The sequence below is a fragment of the Bos indicus genome, chromosome 7, assembly GCF_029378745.1.
Source record: "Bos indicus isolate NIAB-ARS_2022 breed Sahiwal x Tharparkar chromosome 7, NIAB-ARS_B.indTharparkar_mat_pri_1.0, whole genome shotgun sequence".
Lineage (NCBI taxonomy): Eukaryota > Metazoa > Chordata > Mammalia > Artiodactyla > Bovidae > Bos > Bos indicus.
This window is the reverse complement of record NC_091766.1, coordinates 1,463,532-1,483,245: the sequence shown is the minus strand read 5'-3', so window position 1 is coordinate 1,483,245 and position 19,714 is coordinate 1,463,532. Positions and strand designations below refer to the sequence as shown.

The following is a 19,714-nucleotide window of genomic DNA, read 5'->3' as shown; positions in this document are numbered from 1 at the left end:
AAGTTGGCGGGGGGTCGACCCAGATTCCACACTAGCTCCATCAGTTACCTAGTTACCAAGCCGCCACTCCCAGGAAATGGAGGCTAGGTCGTGCTGGGCCATGCTGCAAGGCAGGGGCGCCTGATGATACAGCCAGATTAGAGGCAAACACGTCATTAACCCTTTATTACAAGGAACGCTCTTATAGAAGTATATGTGGACTTAACGTGAAAAAATCAAATGTATCCAAGAATAAAAAACACAGCACATAAAGTAGTATATGCATTCCAGTGTTCGCGCCAGAGACAGTGGGTGTCCAGGAAAAAGCTCTTCTAAAACGGCCTGGCCCAAGGGGGCCAGGAGGGAGCGGCTCCGGGTGGCGCGCCGGCCTCAGGCACAGTGTAGGCGCCGCCTGCCTCTTCCCCGCGGCCGGCGGGCGGGGCAGCACCAGTTCCTGGGGCCTCCGGGCCAGCGGCCACCCCAGGCCTGCGGAGCGCGGTCCCAGGCACAACCCAGCAGACTGGGGCAGCCATGCCTGGCCCTCCGGGGGCAGCGGCGACATCTCAGGTCTCCCGGGCTTCAGGACCAGCTGAAATGCACCTTCCTAAGTCTCAGCTTAGTCAGCCTTTTTCAGGAAAATCTGGAAGAACCAGGCTCAGTGTCAGCTGGGGTTTCAGGGAGCGCTGGGGTTTAGCTGCTGGGTACAGCTCCCCATCCCCTGCCCCATGTCACCTCGCTCAGAATGACCCACACAGGTGAGTCTGTCTGGATGGAGAGGCGCAGTGCTTCCAGGGGGCCGAAAGCAGGGTCCACTTCACCCTGTGCCACGCCCTTGTAGAAGGAGCCTGGGGGAGCGCAGCAGTGAGAGGTGGCCCCAAGAGCCCTGCTCATCGAGCCTCGCCCCCACCTCCGCTCCGTAGCCCCTCACTCACCTATCTGGAGGTAGCCATCAGGGCTCCGAGGGTACTGCAGAGTGACCGAATGGCCCTCCTGCAGGGCCTCCTTGTCTGACTGGGGGTTCTGGGGGCAAAATCAAGGGGCTGAAGCCGGTGGCTGTGGGAGGGGCAGGCCTCAGTGCACACCCACCCCCCACCACACTCACATCAAAGGGCAACACCTCCACAGACGTGTTGAACAGCTTGTCCTCTGGGTGCTCGATGTTGCCACTACGGAAGAAGAACCTGCGGCCAGACAGGCCTGTGAGCTGCTGCAGGGGTGGGGCACTGCCTAGGCATGACACCCAGCAGAGAAAAGGCCAGGCCTGGGCCAGGACGGCAGTCGGTGGTGAGAGGGGAACAGGAAGGAAGGCCAGGGTTCTCCAAATGGAGGAAACAGGCAAGTGTTAGACATTTTTTTCCTTCTCTATACAAAATTAAAAGGAGGTAAAATTCTGTGTTGCCATGACACCACCTGGTTCCACCCAAACCTAACTTTTCTCAAACCTTGAGCTAATCAATGTTTTTCTTATGGAAGTGGTTTTCTTAAGCCATGTTAATGAACTATGTATTTACCCTAGACTGTGTCTTTCTTCAAGTTGATTCTGCTTAAGACTCAGACCAGTAGGGGCTCAACAAACCGGAATATTTTACTCATACATTGTTCTCCTAATCTATGTTAATGAAACTACATATTTACTCGGAAACCTGCCTTTCTTCATGATTCATGTCAATCATTTTACGGCCAGGGATGACTCACCTGATGCCAATGTTATCTCAAAATGCATGTTGTGGGTGAGGGGCCTGGTGCCACTCTGAGTTTTGAGACATCTCCTTTCTCTTAGCAACCTGCTGATAGGTATATAACATACTGCTAAAAGCTAGCAGGGGGGCAACTCTTTCTGCCCTCTTCTGTCAGAAGCTTTATCTCTTTTATACTTTAATAAAACTTTATCACACAAAAGCTCTGAGCGATCAAGCCTTATCTCTGGCCCCAGATTGAATTCCTCTCCTTTGGAGGCCAAGAATGCCGGAGTCTTTCACGGCTCAGCAACAGCCTTTCAGTGGGCCCTGTGGTACTGGGCCAAGTTGGGCACCACCCAAAGCAGTTGTTGGACTGTACAAGGCAACTTACTCATAAGGCCGATGGTGACGGGCAATGTCACCAAGCTCCTGCGGGCGATGCTGGACTTGCCTTTATGAAGTAGCTACTGTTCCTTTTTGTTTTGTCCTCACCACATGCAGCTTATGGATCTTATTTCGCCAACCAGGGCCTGAACCCGGTTCCACAGCAGTGAAAGCCTGAGTCTTTCCACTGGACCACCAGGGAATTCTGTCGCTACTGTTCTGAGCTACACTTTTCAGATAAGAAAACCTAACAACATTAAATAATCTGCTGGGGGGTCACAGAGGGGAATCTGTAGGGTCAGAAAGTTGCGGTGAGGCTTGAACCGCGGTAGCCACCCTCCCCCTCCCCCAAAGTGGGTCTGTGGGCGCTGGCACTGACCGCTCCAGTCGCAGCGGCTGGAAGAAGCGGAAGCGGATGAAGTCCCCTGCAGAGGGCGTGAAGGCCCAGAAGAAATCCTCGTGCAGGTAGGCCTTCTCCAGGGTGAAGTGCTGGTACGTCTTGAGGCTCGTGCTCACCTCTGCTGGTGGGTTCACGTGCTCCATCCGCAGCGCATGCTTCCCAAAGTCCTTGTCCTGGTGGCGGAGGGACACAGGTGCTCGGTGGGCCCTGGGCTGCCCGCCGCCTCCTTGCCTGAGCTCGGCCCAGGCTCTGCTGTGCTCGACCCGCCCCAGGGCGGCACCGCCCACCTTCAGTTTCTGAATCTTGCCCGCCAGTGAGGAGTGAGTGCCCACGTGCTGGAAGAGGGAAGGCTTGAAGCGGATCCGCAGGTTGGCCTTCTGCCGGTCGCAGTGCTTCTGTGGAGGGAGGGTGACACATGGGCTGAAGACAAACTCCTCCAGCCAGCAACAGTCTCCTCCTGTCAGGCGCACGATCACCAAACAGTCCCTGAAGGAGGCTGCTGGCTCCACCGCCCCGCCCGCCTCTGTGCAGGCCCTGCTCACCGCATCCTTCTCAGGGTTGCAGACCTTCACCCAAAGAATGTGGTCCAGGAGCCAGTCAATGGGCTTGTCCCGGTAGAACATAAGGATGAACTCCACAATGACGCTCAGGTCCAGCGACTTGAACATCTTCCCTGAGAGTAGGAGTAGGGGGAAAAGGGTGCTGAGAAGGCAGCTCTGCCCTGACCTACTTCCTCTTAATCCCTGTGGGGGACTCTGGGGAGGGTCCCACAGCAAAACCTCTGGCTGGCTGCAGGCAGGTGTGGGTAAGAAGAGGGCGGATGGGCTGGTGAGCCCAAACATCTTGATGCAGAGGGGCAGGCAGGAATAGGCCAGGAGGGGCTACAGCGGGCACTCTAGGAAAAGACTCAGAGCCTGACCTGGGCTTGGGAACAGGGCAGGGGGCTGAGAGCTGATGACAGAGATAGAAGTGGGCTGGAGAGAGATATTCTGGTCAGGCCAGTTGGGCAGGGAGGGGGCTGGCACACCAATGAAACCCAGCTGGGAGAACTCCAGGATCATCCAGTCTTCCGAGGGCTGCTGGAGTGCAAAGTTCTTCATGGTGCTCAGGTAGTTGGGCTTGGCTATGATGTCGTCTTCCAGCTGCACAGTGGTGGGAAGGTAGAAGGGGGCCAGGACTCAGGATGGGCACAGGGAGGGCAGGGCTCACCACTCAGGCCCGGGCAGGGGGAAAGGGGGCCAGAGCAGGGAATCAGTGCTCACCTGCACGTAGTAGATGCCTTTGGACTGTGCATACATCATGAGGAAGCAGTAATCAAGGTTCTGTTTGGTCCTCCACCTGCGGACCAGGGGAAGGGGCCTCAAGAGCTCAGACCCCTCCACCTCCAGTGTGGCCACCACAGAGGCCACTGAGTGGGTAGCAGGCACCCCCCCACCCACCCCATGCAGCGGTCCTCCAATGGAACGATGGAGGCAGTGCAGAAAAGGACTCGGGACGCAAGACACCCACAGGCTAGGTTCCTTAGCACAGGGGGGCAGGTGGCTGGGGGCACAGGGAGAGGGATAGGACTAGTACCTGACTCTCTCCTTGGGGTCCCCAAAGGACTCTCGGAGGCGGGAGAAATCAGGGTAGAAGTGGGGGGAAGGGGAGATGACTTCCAGGAGCCCAGAATGGATCTCCGTAGGGAACCTGGGGACAGGAAGGCCCAGTGAGTTTGCAGACTCCAGGGACCAGAGCAGGGGCAGAGCTGAGCTAGCTAGACCCCGTCCTTTACCTAAAGCCCACCAGGCAGACATCCCCCGATATCACACCCATCCTGCTGACACACAGAGGCTTCAGAGGGGTTGGGTCATCTCTACATACCCACCCCCACAGCCAAGAAGGGAAGCACCCTTTCCCACAGATGGAAGGCTCCTGCCTGCCCAGCACCTCACAAAGAGTCCTCCCTTCACCAGCCTTGCTGGGCTGCCAGTACTCACAAGGCCTTGATATTCTCTGTCACCAGCGAGGTATACTGTGGGTCAGTCTGTGGGAAGACCAAGTGCCCTCCCTGAGTCAGGCTGTCACCCCAAATGGCCTGGAAGAAAAGGCTGGGGGAAGGACAAAGCTCTTTCTCCCACCATCCTAAAGGCTAAGTAAGGCTGGGCCTAGGGGCCATAGGTGCCTCAGAGAAAGCCCTTCTCGATACCTGGGGCCAAGGGGTGGGGCGGACTAGGTAACTTCACATCCCCAGGAGGAGAAAGTAAACTGTCTCTTTCCTTTTAATTTTTTACCTTGGCAAGTTTGTGAATGAAACCAACTGAACTTTGAGTCTCCTCCTCTGAAACCCTGCTGTTTTCCTCTCCCCGCTCCTTTAGGCCGCGCCCTGCACTGAGCGCCCCGGCCTGGCCCCGCCCACTCGCCTCTGCAATCAGCACCACGATGACCGAGTCCTCCTTCTCCTGCGGGCTCAGCTCCGAGATGAGTGAGTGCAGCGTGTCAGTCAGGTAGGAGTGCACCTCGCGCCGCACGCTGGGGATGCCCATCACCACCGACACTGTGGGGACGCGGAGGGTCGGCCCCGGGCACACGTGGGGATTGCCCCGCCGCCCGCCTCTCGCCTCTCCCAGGCCCCCTACCTCCGGTGCGGCCCTGGCCCACGCGCACGGCCGGCTGCAGGCTGCTTTCCTTGGCCAGCAGGTGTGGCAGGTGGTGGAAGACAGTGGGCAGGTGCAGCACGTGCTTGTGCGAGACGTTCCACGGCTTCAGGCGCGGATCCTCTGGGTGGGTCGGGAAGGGGCAGGTCAGACAAAGAGCTTAACCACCAGCTTCACGCCCCCACTGCGTCCCGCTCCCGCGCCTCACCAGGTAGGCGGCCCCAGGTGCGATTGCTGTCTCCATCTCGCAGCGCCTGTCTCTCGGACATGGCCCTCTTGATCTCATCCAGCACCAGGTTGAGCTCCTTGGAGCGCTTGAGGCTCTCCTGCTCTGCTGCATGCAAGCGGTCACGCAGGGCCAGGAACTCCCGCTGGTAGACGTCCACCACATCACCTTGAGTGGTGTGCACGCTGTCACCAGGGGGCAGCCTAGAGCTGACCCGCTGCCCCCCGAGTGTGTCAGCACACACATCTGTTCACATCTGTTCTCATGCCTGCTACATGTGAGTCCCATGGGCTTACATAAAAGTCACTCTGCAGTCACAGTGACACTCACACCTGCAGAAGAAAAGCCTCCACAGGGGGAATTAGTCCTCTCTAGTGCAGGCTGCAAGATCACTTCCAGGCCCAGGTGGGACAAACTAAGCTGGAGGTGGAAAAGCCTAGGACTGAATTCTCTCCTCCCAGTAGCTCTCACAGCCCCTTCCTGCTTCTCCTTGCAGCATCTCCTCCTTCCAGGAGGCAGGACATCCAAGGACCCATCCAAGACCCGCCTTCCTCCAGCAGTTCTTATGTTGAGGCCAGCCTTCCCCTGTTCCTTCTTTCAGCCTCTGCACTTCGCTTCCCACCCTACTTCACAGAGATCACAGGCAGCCCCATCCCCAAGGCTCCTAGGGGACAGAAAACCTCCCTGAACATCCCCTCCTATCCACCAAGTAGCACGGAGCCCCGGATACGCATTCACCACTGTCCCCATGGCGGTCATTCTACACTAGACACCAGCTCTGGATTCATAATCGCACATAGTGGGGGGGTGGGGAGACCACTGCAGTTACAGCTCCCAGTGCTCAGAGGAACCAAAGAAGTTGAAAAACGAGTCACAGGTCCCTCAGCAAGGCAACAGCAGAGAGGGAACACAAGCTCTGAATGCCCTGAGGCCTGCTTCTCTGAAGAGCTGTCCCAGGCCTGAACCATGCCACCCAGAGGGACCTGGATCAGAACCTCCAGCAGGGTCCCATCTGCAGGCTCCGAGGTGGACATGGGCCTGAAGCAGCACAGAGGTGGGGCTGCCTGACAGTGGACAGGGAGCCCTAGGGTGTCAAGTACCTGGCTCCACTGGCCTGGCAGGGCCGAGCCATCAAGCACGAGACAAAAACAACAGTGCTATCTGCTGCTGCTGCTGAGGCAGCCAGGTCCTGCCAGGCTGTTCACTCTCAAGGCCCTTCGAATCTGGCTTTTGCCCTCCTTTTTTGCTATCACACACACTGCCTTTTCCTCGTCTGACGTCTATGCTCTCACACATGCTTGTTTCATCTGCCTGGGATTCCCTTTTCTCTTCTGGGCCTAATGAAAGCCCGTGGAGCCTTCAAGGCCTCAGTGCAAAACTCTCCAAGTCTTGGAAGCCTTCCAGATTTCTCCCCTCTCATCCTCAGGCAGCTCTTATATTCCTTGATCTCTCAGGGGGATCACAACCCCCAGAATGCCCTGGGATGGTGTCACTTCGCCACAACCAGATACTCCAAAGGTCATGACCAAGGCAAAATTCGGTCATCCCAGGACACCCCCTTCTGTAGCTAGGGCAGAGGCCTAAGTGCTAAGTTCTGGAAAAAGAGAAAGGAGCAGCTCCTAGGAAGGACAGAGAGGCCTGAGCGGGGAGGGGGAGAGGGGGAGAGCAGGGGAGCCAAGCAGGTCCTTGATAAGGCACTCCAAAGTCAGAAGCTTGCCCCAGTCTCCCTCCCCACACGCTGCCCCTGGGGCCAAAGGCCAGGCCACTTCAAGCTTCTGTGCTCAGAACAGCCCCACTAGGGAGGGAGTTAGGAGTCAGGTTACCGGATCTTTGAGGCTCTGCTCTGGGTTCTGAGGCCAGGTTACCCCAGAAACCTGACCCTTTAAACAGGGAGCTGGCCACCCCCATCACTCCCCTGCCCAGCGGCCAACAGGAAGTTTAACTGGGGAGTGCTGAGGCCCAGTAGGATGTGGTTCAGAGCTGCCCAAGCAGGTAGGTGGCCTCCCTCCTGCAGTCTCCACCTACCTACCTACCGTCCCTGATGCCCACCCCAATGATACTGGCTATACCCAAGGAAGCCCCCTGCAGCGGGGCCCTCTGTGAGGTGGAGGGAGTGTAAGGAGGCCTCACTCTCTCTGCCTGCTGCCCCTGCTTCCCCACGCATGGCCTTCTCTGATTTTTAAGCAGGCTGAGCTCTGTCCAACCTTAGCCTGTCCTAGGTGGACCCAGAGGTGGGCTCTGCTGACCTGAATCACCCTGACCACTGAGGCCTGGGCATAGCCTGCTCCCTACCCTGGTCCTCTTGCCAGAAGCTTTCCTCTTTCCAAGTCCTGGGGGCAGCTGTGGTCACACTACTGGAGGCTTTCCTGCGCCTCCCTCTACCAGAAGGCAAAATAATCAAGATATCTGAGGCCCACAGACCACAAGCTTCCCTTTGGGTCCCTCTTCATTAAAGAAACAGATTTCAAGGTTGAAGCAGGGGCACAGACCTTGTGCCCTGTACTGAGGGATGGAAAAATAGGCTCAGAGAAGCACAGACAGGTGCCGGGCCCAGTGAAGGTCTGCTCTTAACCTGCAGTGGGGCAGAAGCATGGAGAAGGGGGCAGGTGGCCACCTCCTCTCCAGGATTTGCTTCCACTCTCCCAGGGGTCAAGACGGGCATCCATCATTGCTGAAGTCTAAGAGAGGGGACAGCCTAGACAGGGGGAGGGCTGTGTGGCTCAGGCTAACCCCCTGGAGAGTCTGCTGTCTTCCCTGGGGACCTTTCGCAGGCTATAACCGGAGCATTAGTGGAGCTGATGCACAAATTCTGTCAAGGCTGGATGTGAAAGTGAGCCTGGAACCTGCATCCAGGGTCTTGCCAAGGCCTATGTGTCCTTCCTGGCCCTTGGCTTCCAGGATGCCACCTGCTCCTACTTTCCTTTCTCTCTGGCTCCCTGCCCACCTCTTCCCTTCCCTACAGATCTGGGTTCCTCTGCTTTTCCTCTAAGCATCCCTGCTGGGGCCAGCCCTCTCCTGAGTTCTGTATTCACTACAAACTGGAAGCCAAGGTCCAGTCTGGTCTCAGACTTAGTCTGGCTTCCCTACAGGCTTAATACAGTCATCTGAATGTAAAAATGAGAAAGGTTCATGTAAGAGCCCAGACTCAGGCTTCCCTTCAGGCCTTCAAAGACCAGATCCTACTGGGCCCCCCAAAAGAGTAGCAGCCCTCAGTAGGGAAGGCCCAGGTGACCCTCTTGTCACATGTCACAGGCTTCTGGGCTTTCAGGCCCCAGGGACAAGGACCCTGCATCTGAACCCCACTTCTTTGACCAGGCTCCTGGATGCTTCGCTTAGGGAGCTGCTACTGCTGCTGCTAAGAAGCTTCAGTTGTGTCGGACTCTTTGCAACCCCATGGGCTGTAGTCTGCCAGGCTCCTCTGTCCATGGGATTCTCCAGGCAAGAATACTGGAGTGGATTGCCATGCCAAGAGATCTTCCCGACCCAGGGATCGAACCCGCATCTCTTAAGTCTCCTGCATTGGCAGGCAGGTTCTTTACCACTAGGGCCACCTGGGAAGCCCCTAGAGAGAGTAGGCCTAAATGGAGCCATGGGTATCTCCCTCACTCCCATGCTCCTGGACACTGTGGCTAGTCAGACTCACAGTCTGGAGTCCTGGCACAGGTGGGGGTCTGACATTGCAATTCCTGACATCCAGCTGAGAGCATGCGGCTGCTGCAAGAGGCACCTAGGAAATGTGGCTTCGCCCAGGGCAGGGTGCAAGGGCTCATTACTTCACTCACAACTGAACAAATGTGCCCCAGCCCATGAGGTACGGCCCCACCTTGGCCTCCAAGCCAGTCTGCCTACGTGGCCACTCTGCTGAGGGTCCAAAGTGTCCTCCCCTAGGTGACACACCTCACCTACACAGAACTCTGCCCCAGCCATGCCCTTCCCTGGGTCGAACACTCCACATACAGAGACCTACAGAGAACTCTGCTCCAGCCGTGGCCTCCACGTACCAAGTCCTAGGGTTCTCCTTCCAGGCCTTCTGGTGCCCCAAGGACAGCCCAAGCCTCCACCCAAACAGGGCTGGGCTGAGCTGGGCGGGCAGGAGCCAGGTGGGGACACGGGGACGTCGAGGGTCAGAAAGGCTCCTCCTGAGGCCTCCGCTGGGGACAGGGAAGCAGGAGGTGGGGGCGAGGCTGAGGTCAGCAGCCTCAGCCCGAGCCTGCCTAGGCCTCCTGCAGGGAAAGCTAAAGGCAGGAAGGAAGCAGCTTTTCCTGCTGCCTCTGGTGCTGCAAGCTGGGTCGACAGAGGCCTGCGAGGGCCTCCTCAGCTTTGTGCCCTCAGCAAACGCTCCACTCAGCCCCATCCATCCCAACCAACATGGAGCCAGTGCTGCGGTCTGCCCCCTCAGCCCGAAGTGTGCTAGTAGACTCGGGGGTCCTCGGCGGTGGACTGGCTAGCTGGAGCAAACTTCACGTGAGGCCACATAAAGCAAGTTAACCGGTAGCCAGGTGGGCTGCTCCTGAGGCCCCCAAGGCACCCCGCAGGCCAGCAGCCTGAGGAAGGCTTCCGCAGCGTCCGCTTCCCCGTGGAGGAGTTCTGGGGCCAGAGGCTCCGGAGGAGCCGGGGCGGAGCGGTGGTGGGAAGTGACAGTGCCGCCTGCGCGGCCGGTTGCCACTTCACGCGGCTCTCCGGAACGGGGCATCCATGTGCCCGGAGCCGGCGAAGCCGCCTCTGCCCCTGTGTCTCCCTCCCCTCTCTGAGAACTCTGAGGTCCCCCGCTCGCCAGAGGGGGCGACCCGCCCCAGCGCGGGCAAAACTCGCGGAGGCCAGTCCCGAGCGCCCGCCCGGCCCCCGCCTCGAGGCCCAGCCCCGGGCCGCGGAGAATTTCGTTTCTCCGGCAGCAAACAAGTGGGGGCGCGCAGGGAGGGGCGTCCCCCCGCGCCGGCCGGCGGGGAGGGGGCGCCGGCGCCGGCTTCCGGCCGCCTTCCGCGGCGGGCGCCCGAGCCCCGCTGCCTAGGCCGGCGCCCGGGGCGGGAGGGGAGCGGGGCAGCGCCGGCGGGGAGGGGCTCACCTTTCTGGCCGCTGAGCGCCGCGTACCAGGAGAGCGAGAAGAAGGCGCACAGGCAGAAGAGCAGCAGCGTCAGGAAGGCGCCATTGCGGAGCCTCATCTCCTCAGGTACGCGGTGGGCGCCGGCGGGGCCGAGGCCGCATGGCCCGGGGGGCCGGGGCCGGAGCGCCGGGACCGGGAGGCTGCAGGGGCCCCGGCCCCGGGGCGGGGAGGGGCTGCGAGCCCGGGGCCGGGCGGAGGTGCGGGCCGGCCTGCCGGGCTGCGGACCGGGCCGGGCGCCGCACCGCCGGCTCCTCCAGGCTGTGGGAAACGGACGGCCTAGGCTCGGCGCTCGGGCCGGGCCGGGCCGGGCTGGGTTAGGCTGGGCGGCGAGAGCCGCGGCCCGGCCTGGATCCCGGGCCGCCGCGGAGTTGACTGCGAAGGGCGGGGCGGCCGGGACTTAAAGGGGCCGCATCACCCGCTGCCGACACCGGTACGCGAGGGGCGGGGTGGGGGACGAACGCCCGGGATCGCGCCGGTCCGCTTCGCGGCCGCGGCCCCGGCCCCGCGTGCGGGCTTAGACGTCCTGGACTTCGCGGGGTGCGGGTGGCTGGCCCTGGGCTCTGCGCTCAGGTAGGTCGAAGCAGGGACCTGCCAGACTGTGCGGTCCGCTGTGGTGGCGGCGTGCGTCAGTCCCCAACCCCTTCTCAATAACGTTTTCCTTATGAACTTCTCCAACCCATATTTGGACCTCAGTCGGGTTAACTGACGACCCTCAGGCCCCTGTCCCAGGTCTGAGGGGTTTAGGCAGAAGTGAGACAGGCCGGGATCTGGAGCCCTTAGCTGCGGTGCTTGCACCTGCACAAAGGTCTTATCCAGCAACAGAATACAAAGACGCTGCTGCTGCTGCTAAGTAACTTCAGTCGTGTCCGACTCTGTGCGACCCCATAGACGGCAGCCCACTAGGCTGCTCTGTCCCTGGGAATCTCCAGGCAAGTTACTGGAGTGGGTTGCCATTTCCTTCTCCAGTGCATAAAAGTGAAAAGTGAAAGTGAAGTCGCTCAGTCGTGCCCGACTCTTAGCGACCCCATGGACTGCAGCCTACCAGGCTCCTCTGTCCATGGGATTTTTCCAGACAAGAGTACTGGAGTGGGGTGCCATTGCCTTCTCTGACAAAGACGCTACAAGGGACTAAAAGTTACTGTGTGAGTGGGCAGTGGGGGCAAATTATGAACAAGATATAGAAAGACCAAAAACCACAACTGCCACTTCTGAAGAGCCACGAGCAGAAACAGAGTACTGTGCATGCCCCTTGCACTTGGCCTGAAGCATGGGCAAACGGTCTAAGCCACCCCTCCTGACTAACCCCTAGACACACCCCTACCTTCACCCCATGTAAGGAACCAGGTTGCCCGCCCCCCCCAACCCTCAGGAGCCAGCAAGGGACCCGGTTACTCTCCCTCACTGCTGCGGCAGCAAGGACCCCAATAAAGCCTTACCTGAATTTCTTGTCTCCCCTCTAGTCAATTTCTGTTGATTAAGGAAGGCCAAGAACCCAGATCAGTAGCAGATTTTTGGCACCCAACTTGGGAAGTTGTCCGCTTCCCAGGAGAAGATCTGGGCACCTGAGGGATCACCATTGGTGACAAGTGATCACCTGAACCTCACTTCGTCCCACCTGGGGGCCTCATTCAGGCAAAGCTTAACCCTTCCTCTTTGTCTCTTTCACCTTGTTATCTCTCTACTTCTTTCTCCTGTTCTACTTCTCTGTTGTATCCTTCTGGGAGAGTGGACCTCCTGCAGCTAACCACTGCTCTCAGCCTGTGGCTGGCAACAGCTCACCTTGACAGGTGACAAGCAGAGGTGGGAGAGGCTGGCCTAACACCCGGCAAACCTCGGTCCAGTGGGCTCTCCCTGACGGGAGATTTAGGATAGTGAGTGAGGTTTAAACGTATCATGTAGGGGCTGGAAGGCCTATCCTCCCAGTATTCTCACCTTTATTTTCCTGCTGTTTTTTTTCCCCAGTCTTTCTGCTCTTTCACCCTGTACCTCTCCCTTGATCCTTATATCTGCGCTCACATCCCTGTTATCCTGAAAACTTGTTTGTGTCAAGCTCTGTCACTGGTACATGTTAAATAAGGATCTTCATCTTATGCAGTTTTGCAAGTCTCTGCTAAAATTGTGGGCATGATGGAACACTAAGCCTTGAGATTCAAACACAGCCCACATTGCCTGAGACTCCAGCCTTGGGTTACTTAGACATTAAAGAGAAAAAAAAGGGGGGAGATGAACTTGCATTTTCCCCTCGTCTGCCTCTGCCTCTGCAATGTAACTATTTTGCCTGGGCTCTCAGGAACTTTCTGATCCATCTGTAGTCCCCCAGACTGAGGAAAAGAAAAAGAGACATTTTATTTTGGGAGAATTACACCTCTTTTTTATTTAGGATGATGGTGAAGATGATCATGATGATGTAAGCTGCAAGTGTACAGCATTATAAAATCACATCTGTATATACTACAGAGTGAGCACCCCTGTAAGTTTAGTCAGCATCCATCACCATGTAGCTCCCCCCTCACCCAGTCCCTTGCCCTCTGGTAACCACTGATCAGTTCTCTGCTGAGTTAACAAACTGATTTGTCTCAACAAATCTGAGTTTGTTGCTATTATATTATTTGTTTGTTGTGTTTGTTTTTATTCCACATGATTGAAATCATAGAGTATGTGTCTTTCTCCTTACTTATTTCACTTAAGACCCTCAAGTTCCATCCATGTTGTTACAAATTGCAAGATTTCATTCTTTTTTATCTTCTGAGAAGAAGATGAACATCTCTTTATCCATTTATCCATGGATGCACACTTAGTTTACTTCCATATCTTGACTGTTGTAAATAATGCTGTAATGAACTTTGGGGTGCATTTATCTTTTTGAATAAGTATTTTTGTATTAAAAGAGACCTTTTAAAATTCAAGCAGGAAAACTAAAAGATCTCTGATTCTGTTGTCTGTCTTTATGTAAAAATTAACTTGTAAATGAACTGTATTTAATTGGCTTAAAGGAAACTGAGTCCTTATATACATACTCAGAAATATAAAACTCACCAGAATACATTCCAGATACATATGATCTGGGAGATAATATTAAATTAATATTTGGTATTAGAGCTTGGTTTTAAGCTTGTAGGCTTAATTAATATAGACCTATCTTTAGAATCATGAACATTAAATGTAATATTTTTTTTTAAATGTAATACTTTTATTGTACTTAGGGTTCAGTTCAGTTCAGTCGCTCAGTCATGTCCAACTCTTTGCGACCCCATGAATCACAGCACACCAGGCCTCCCTGTCCATCACCAACTCCCAGAGTTCACTCAAACTCACGTCCATCAAGTCAGTGATGCCATCCAGCCATCTCATCCTCTATCGTCCCCTTCTCCTGCGCCCAATCCCTCCCAGCATCAGAGTCTTTTCCAATGAGTCAACTCTTTGCATGAGGTGGCCTAAGTACTGGAGTTTCAGCTTTAGCATCATTCCTTCCAAAGAACACCCTACTGGAAGTTAATAAGTGCATATTATTGTTAATAAGTGCATATTGTTATAAAATCTGTCAACAGGGAAAATAACCTGATATGATTACATTTTTAAGTAAAGGTTACTGAGGTAAGAGCTTTTTGGTAAACTCTATAGGAATAATTCTTTACCAGCTGAGCTACATGTTTTGGAAATATCCATCTAAAATAGTCTCTCCACATTTTGATAACTTGAAACAAAATTAAGTTAATAGGAATTCATTGAGGATGCAGGCCATTTCAAATAAGATGAAATATTGGAACATTAATTGCTAAGCAGATCCAAATTGACTCCTTTGCTACTTTTGTCTTCTTATGAGGGGGAAACTAAAGATGTTTGAGTATATCAGACACATATCTTTTTTCTTATTTAAAAAAATTAATTTATTTTAATTGGAGGCTCATTACTTCACAATATTGTAGTGGTTTTGCCATACACTGACATGAATCAGCCATTGGGTGTACATGTGTCCCCCATCCTGAATCCCCCTCCCACCTCCTTCCCTATCCCATCGCTCAGGGTCGTCCCAGTGCACAGCCCTGAGTGCCCTCAGACACATATCTTTTACCACAGACCACATTAAGGAAAGAAGTTCTTCTTTCGGAAGATGCATGTTTCTAGAGGTTATGGGATAGTCCAATCAGGGAATGCTAATGTAAAAGATAGGTCATGGTTGCTTAAGGAAAGTAGGATGTGTGCTTTCCGTAAAAGAAGGTATGTGGAATGGAAATATGTTTTGTCCTGCTGCTGCTGGTGCTAAGTCGCTTCAGTCGTGTCTGACTCTGTGCGACCCCATAGACGGCAGCCCACCAGGGCCCCCCATCCCTGGGATTCTCCAGGCAAGAACACTGGAGCGGGTTGCCATTTCCTTCTCCAATGCATGAAAGTGAAAAGTGAAAGTGAAGCCGCTCAGTCGTGTCCGACTCTTAGCGACCCCATGGACTGCAGCCTACCAGGCTCCTCTGTCCATGGGATTTTCCAGGCAAGAGTACTGGAATGGGTTGACATTGCCTTCTCCAATATTTTGTCCTGGAGTTTGTTATTTCTTCTTTTTTAAATTAATTTTATTGGAATATAGTTGATGTACAATGCTGTGTTAGTTCCAGGTGTGCAGCAAAGTGAATCAGTTATACACATACACGTGTCCACTCTCAGATTTTTTTTCCCATAGAGGCCATTAGAGTATTTAGTTTAGAGTTCCTTGTGCTGTACAGTAGGTCCTTATTGATTATCTATTTTATAAATAGTAATGCCTATTAAGTATTTTGATAGAGGCAAGCAGTCAGAGATTTCACAAAAACAGTACTCTATAGCAGGGAAACCCAACCTCCAGGATCTAATGCCTGATGATCTGAGGTGGTTGTTGTTTAGTCGCTGAGTTGTGTCCAACTCTTTGCGACCCCATGGACTGTAGCTCACAAGGTTCCTCTGTTCGTGGGCTTTTCCAAGGGAGAATACTGGAGTTGGTTGCCATTTCCTTCTCTAAGCTTGTTATTTCTGAATGGGGAAAGAATAAGGGACAAACCCCCTGATCCAAGCAGCTGCACTATTTTCGTGCTCTATCCCTTCTGAGGCAGAGCTGCTAGAGGCTACAGAAGGCCCTAAGTGCTTATATTTCCTGCTCCCCTGGCTGCCAGCTCTCCTGTGTCCCTGGCACTGCGGGGGTCCCTGCAATCCAAGCAGCTGCGCCATCTCTGTATCTGGTCCTCACTGGGACACACCCAAGTCCTCCAGGGAAGCCTCTGGAGCAAACTACTGTGGACAACCCACATGCAGAGGTGAAGGTAATATCACAATTGAACCCCAGGGGCAGTGTGACTAAGAAAAAGGATGAAAAATCTTCCTACCAGCTGTACAAGCTGCAGATTAAACCCACATGATTAACGAGGCAGACTCTGTATCTATGGAATATATAAAAGGACAATGAGAGTTCCCATAAAAGTAAGTGCAGTAGCTCTGGCAACTGTGGACACTGGAGAAAAGAATACACAGGAGTAGCGCCAGATTAGAGTCTGAGCTGTCCCCACAGCAGGTCCGGAGACCAGCCCAGTGTTGGAGAGCATCCTAGGGAAGTGGAGGTGGACTGTGACTCACAAGGGAAAGGACGCTGACAGCTGAGATCTGAGAAAAACATTTATTATTACTCATATTTTGATTGGTTCTGTGATTGGTTCTGGACTTTTTTTTTCTTCCTTTTTTTTACCCCCTCTGTTACTGTGGTTGTTGATTTTATTATTACTATTAACTCTATTTAAGCTTTTGAGAATTTTTTTTTTTAAATCACACTTTTTATTTCCTTTATATACTTCTACCTCTACATTCGCCTTTTGCAGGTCTGTGGGCTTTTTTGTTTTCTTTTTTCTTCTTTAAAAAATTTTTTTTAATTAATATTTTATTTTGTATGTTTTTCTTATTGTTCTTATCCTGCTATAGTTATTCTTTAATATACATAAATCTTTTTTACATACTTCTATTTAACTTTGCTTTTCTATTTTTTTTCTTCTTTTTTTTCCTTTTTTTCATCAAGTTATTAGTTTTATTTATTTTATTTTTTTGCTTTATCCCCCAGTTGGCATTCTGCTTTGGTTTTGTTTCCTGGTTAGTTTTTTTAGTTAGTTTTGTTTTTATTTGGTAAATAACACTTTTGGTTTCCTTTACTTGCTGGGTCACTTTCTTGTATTTTCTTTTCTTTGGACTGTTTTGGTTTTGTTTGTGTGTGCGTGGTCCATTGTTTTTGTTATTATTTGTCTGACTTTGTTTGTACCATTTATATGGGATTTGTCTTTTGTTTATTGTTTTGTTTTTAGTTTTCGTGTGTTTGTTTTAATTCCCTTTAATGCCATAACAGCGACTTGTGGAATTTCAGTTCCCTGACCGGTCTTGGGCCTGAGCCTTTGGAGTGGAAGTGCTGAATCCAGGACTGCCAGAGAACTCCTAACCCCAGGAAGTATTAATTAGTGAAAACTCAAACAAAGGTCTTCACCTGTACACAAGACCCAGCATCACCCAACTGCTGGCAGCACCCAGTGCAAGATGCAAACAACAAGCAAGACAAAAGCACAAATTCAATCATCAACAGACAGGATTCCCATAGACACCCCAAAACATATCACTTAGCACAACCCTGCCCAGCAGAGGGAAAAGAAACTCACCTCCTCCAACAAGAATGCAGACACAAGTCCCTCCCAACACAAAGTCTACACAAACCAGTGGACCAGGCTTACCCACTGAGGGCAGACACCAAAAGGAAGAAGGATACGACCCTAAAGCCTGGGCAAAGGAGACCTCAAGCACGGTAAATGAGGAAAAAAATGGAAAGACAGAAGTATTGCACAAATGAAGGAACAAGGTGGAAATTGACAAGACCAAATAAACAGAGAGGAAATAAGGCAAACTACTTGAAAAAGAATTCAGAGTAGTAATAGTAAAAATGATCTAAAACCTTGAAAATAGAATAGAGAAAATGCAAGAATCAATTAACACATTTAACAAGGACTTAGAAGAAATAAAGCCTTACAGAAATAAAATATTGCCTTACAAATAGCTGTGAAAAGAAGAGAAGTGAAAAGCAAAGGAGAAAAGGAAAGATATAAGCATCTAAATACAGAGTTCCAAAGAATAGATTGGTATGTATCTTGGCATGTTTCTCCTTCGGTTTATCCTGTTTGGGACTCCCTTCACTTCTTAGACTTAATTGACTATTTCCTTTCCCACATAAGTGAAGTTTTTGACTATACTCTCTTCAAAAATTTTCTCAGACACTTTCTTTTTCTCTTCTTCTTCTGGGACCCCTTTAAGTCAAATGTTGGTGTGTTTAATATTGTCCCAGAGGTCTCTAAGACTATCCTGAATTCTTTTCATTATTTTTTATTTATTCTGCTCTTCAGCAGTTATTTCCACAATTCTATCTTCCAACTCACTTATCCATTCTTCTGCCTCAGTTATTCCACTATAGATTCCTTTTATAGTATTTATTTCAGTGATTGTGTTCATCTGTTTGTTTATTCTTTATTTGTTCTAGTCAGTTCAGATCAGTCACTCAGTCACATCAGACTCTTTGCGACCCCATGAATTGCAGCACGCCAGGCCTCCCTGTCCATCACCAACTCCCAGAATTCACTAAACTCATGTCCATCGAGTTGGTAATGCCATCCAGCCATCTTATCCTCTGCCGTCCCCTTCTCCTCCTGCCCTCAATCCCTCCCAGCATCAGAGTCTTTTCCAATGGGTCAACTCTTCTCATGAGGTGGTCAAAGTACTGGAGATTCAGCTTCAGCATCAGTCCTTCCAATGAACACTAAGGACTGATCTCCTTTAGAATGGACTCGTTGGATCCCCTTGCAGTCCAAGGGACTCTCAGGAGTCTTCTCCAACACCACAGTTCAAAAGCATCAGTTCTTTGGCACTCAGCTTTCTTCACAGTCCAACTCTCACATCCATACATGACCACTGGAAAAACCATAGCCTTAACTAGATGGACCTTTGTTGTCAAAGTAATGTCTCTACTTTTGAATATGCTGTCTGGGTTGGTCATAACTTTCCTTCCAAGGAGTAAGCGTCTTTTAATTTCATGGCTGCAGTCACCATCTGCAGTGATTTTTGGAGCCCCCCAAAATTAAGTCTGACACTGCTTCCACTGTTTCCCCATCTATTTCCCATGAAGTGATGGGACCAGATGCCATGATCTTCATTTTCTGAATGTTGAGCTTTAAGACAACTTTTTCACTCTCCTCTTTGACTTTCATCAAGAGGCTTTTGAGTTCCTCTTCACTTTCTGCCATAAGGGTGGTGTCATCTGCATATCTGAGGTTATTGATATTTCTCCCGGCAATCTTGATTCCAGCTTGTGCTTCCTCCAGCCCAGCGTTTCTCATGATGTACTCTGCATATAAGTTAAATAAGCAGGCTGACAATATACAGCCTTGACATCCTCCTTTTCCTATTTGGAACCAGTCTGTTGTTCCATGTCCAGTTCTAACTGTTGCTTCTGACCTGCATATAGGTTTCTCAAGAGGCAGGTCAGGTGGTCTGGTAGTCCCATCTCTTTCAGAATTTTCCACAGTTTATTGTGATCCACACAGTCAAAGGCTTTGGCATAGTCAATAAAGCAGAAATAGATGTTTTTCTGGGACTCTCTTGCTTTTTCCATGATCCAGCGGATGTTGGCAATTTGATCTCTGGTTCCTCTGCCTTTTCTAAAACTAGCTTGAACATCTGGAAGTTCACGGTTCACGTATTGCTGAAGCCTGGCTTGGAGAATTTTGAGCATTACTTTACTAGCGTGTGAGATGAGTGCAATTGTGTGGTAGTTTGAGCATTCTTTGGCATTGCCTTTCTTTGGGATTGGAATGAAAACGGACCTTTTCCAGTCCTGTGGCCACTGCTGAGTTTTACAAATTTGCTGGCATATTGAGTGCAGCACTTTCACAGCATCATCTTTCAGGATTTGAAATAGCTCCACTGGAATTCCATTACTTCCACTAGCTTTGTTCATACTGATGCTTTCTAAGCATTGACTTCACATTCCAGGATGTCTGGCTCTAGGTGACTTCACATTCCAGGATATCTGGCTCTAGGTGAGTGATCATAACATCATGATTATTTTGGTCATGAAAATCTTTTTTGTACAGTTCTTCTGTGTATTCTTGCCACCTCTTCTTAATATCTTCTGCTTCTGTTAGGTCCATACCATTTCTGTCCTTTATTGAGCCCATTTTTGCATGAAATGTTCCCTTGGTATCTTTAATTTTCTTGAAGAGATCTCTAGTCTTTCCCATTCTGTTGTTTTCCTCTATTTCTTTGCAT

The 19,714-nt window shown here is 51.9% G+C and overlaps 2 protein-coding genes across 7 annotated transcripts in view; one reads left to right on the top strand and one right to left on the bottom strand.

Annotated features, from left to right (window-relative positions):
* Positions 1-150: 150 nt before the first annotated feature.
* MGAT4B (alpha-1,3-mannosyl-glycoprotein 4-beta-N-acetylglucosaminyltransferase B) lies at positions 151-10,549 on the bottom strand. 6 transcript variants are annotated; one of them, XM_070792322.1, is made up of 15 exons: positions 10,367-10,549; positions 5,287-5,472; positions 5,061-5,201; positions 4,845-4,978; positions 4,422-4,468; positions 4,018-4,131; positions 3,705-3,780; positions 3,470-3,584; positions 2,985-3,115; positions 2,730-2,837; positions 2,422-2,615; positions 1,082-1,295; positions 912-999; positions 712-824; positions 151-619 (listed from the first exon to the last, which is right to left on the bottom strand). In XM_070792322.1, the coding sequence occupies exons 1-15, from the start codon at positions 10,461-10,463 to the stop codon at positions 596-598; spliced, it is 1,782 nt and encodes a 593-aa protein (XP_070648423.1). In that variant the 5' UTR covers positions 10,464-10,549; the 3' UTR covers positions 151-595. The 6 variants fall into 6 exon arrangements, 4 of the variants coding, with proteins under 4 accessions (XP_070648423.1, XP_070648425.1, XP_070648426.1 ...); XM_070792324.1 differs by having other exon boundaries at positions 1,082-1,160; XM_070792325.1 differs by having other exon boundaries at positions 5,287-5,449; positions 10,367-10,504.
* Positions 10,447-19,714, top strand: part of SQSTM1 (sequestosome 1) — a 72,299-nt gene continuing 63,031 nt past the window's right edge. Inside the window, exon 1 of the mRNA XM_070792326.1 lies at positions 10,447-10,471. The gene's annotated coding sequence lies outside the window, so the exon portion shown is untranslated. The remainder of the gene's footprint in view (positions 10,472-19,714) is intronic.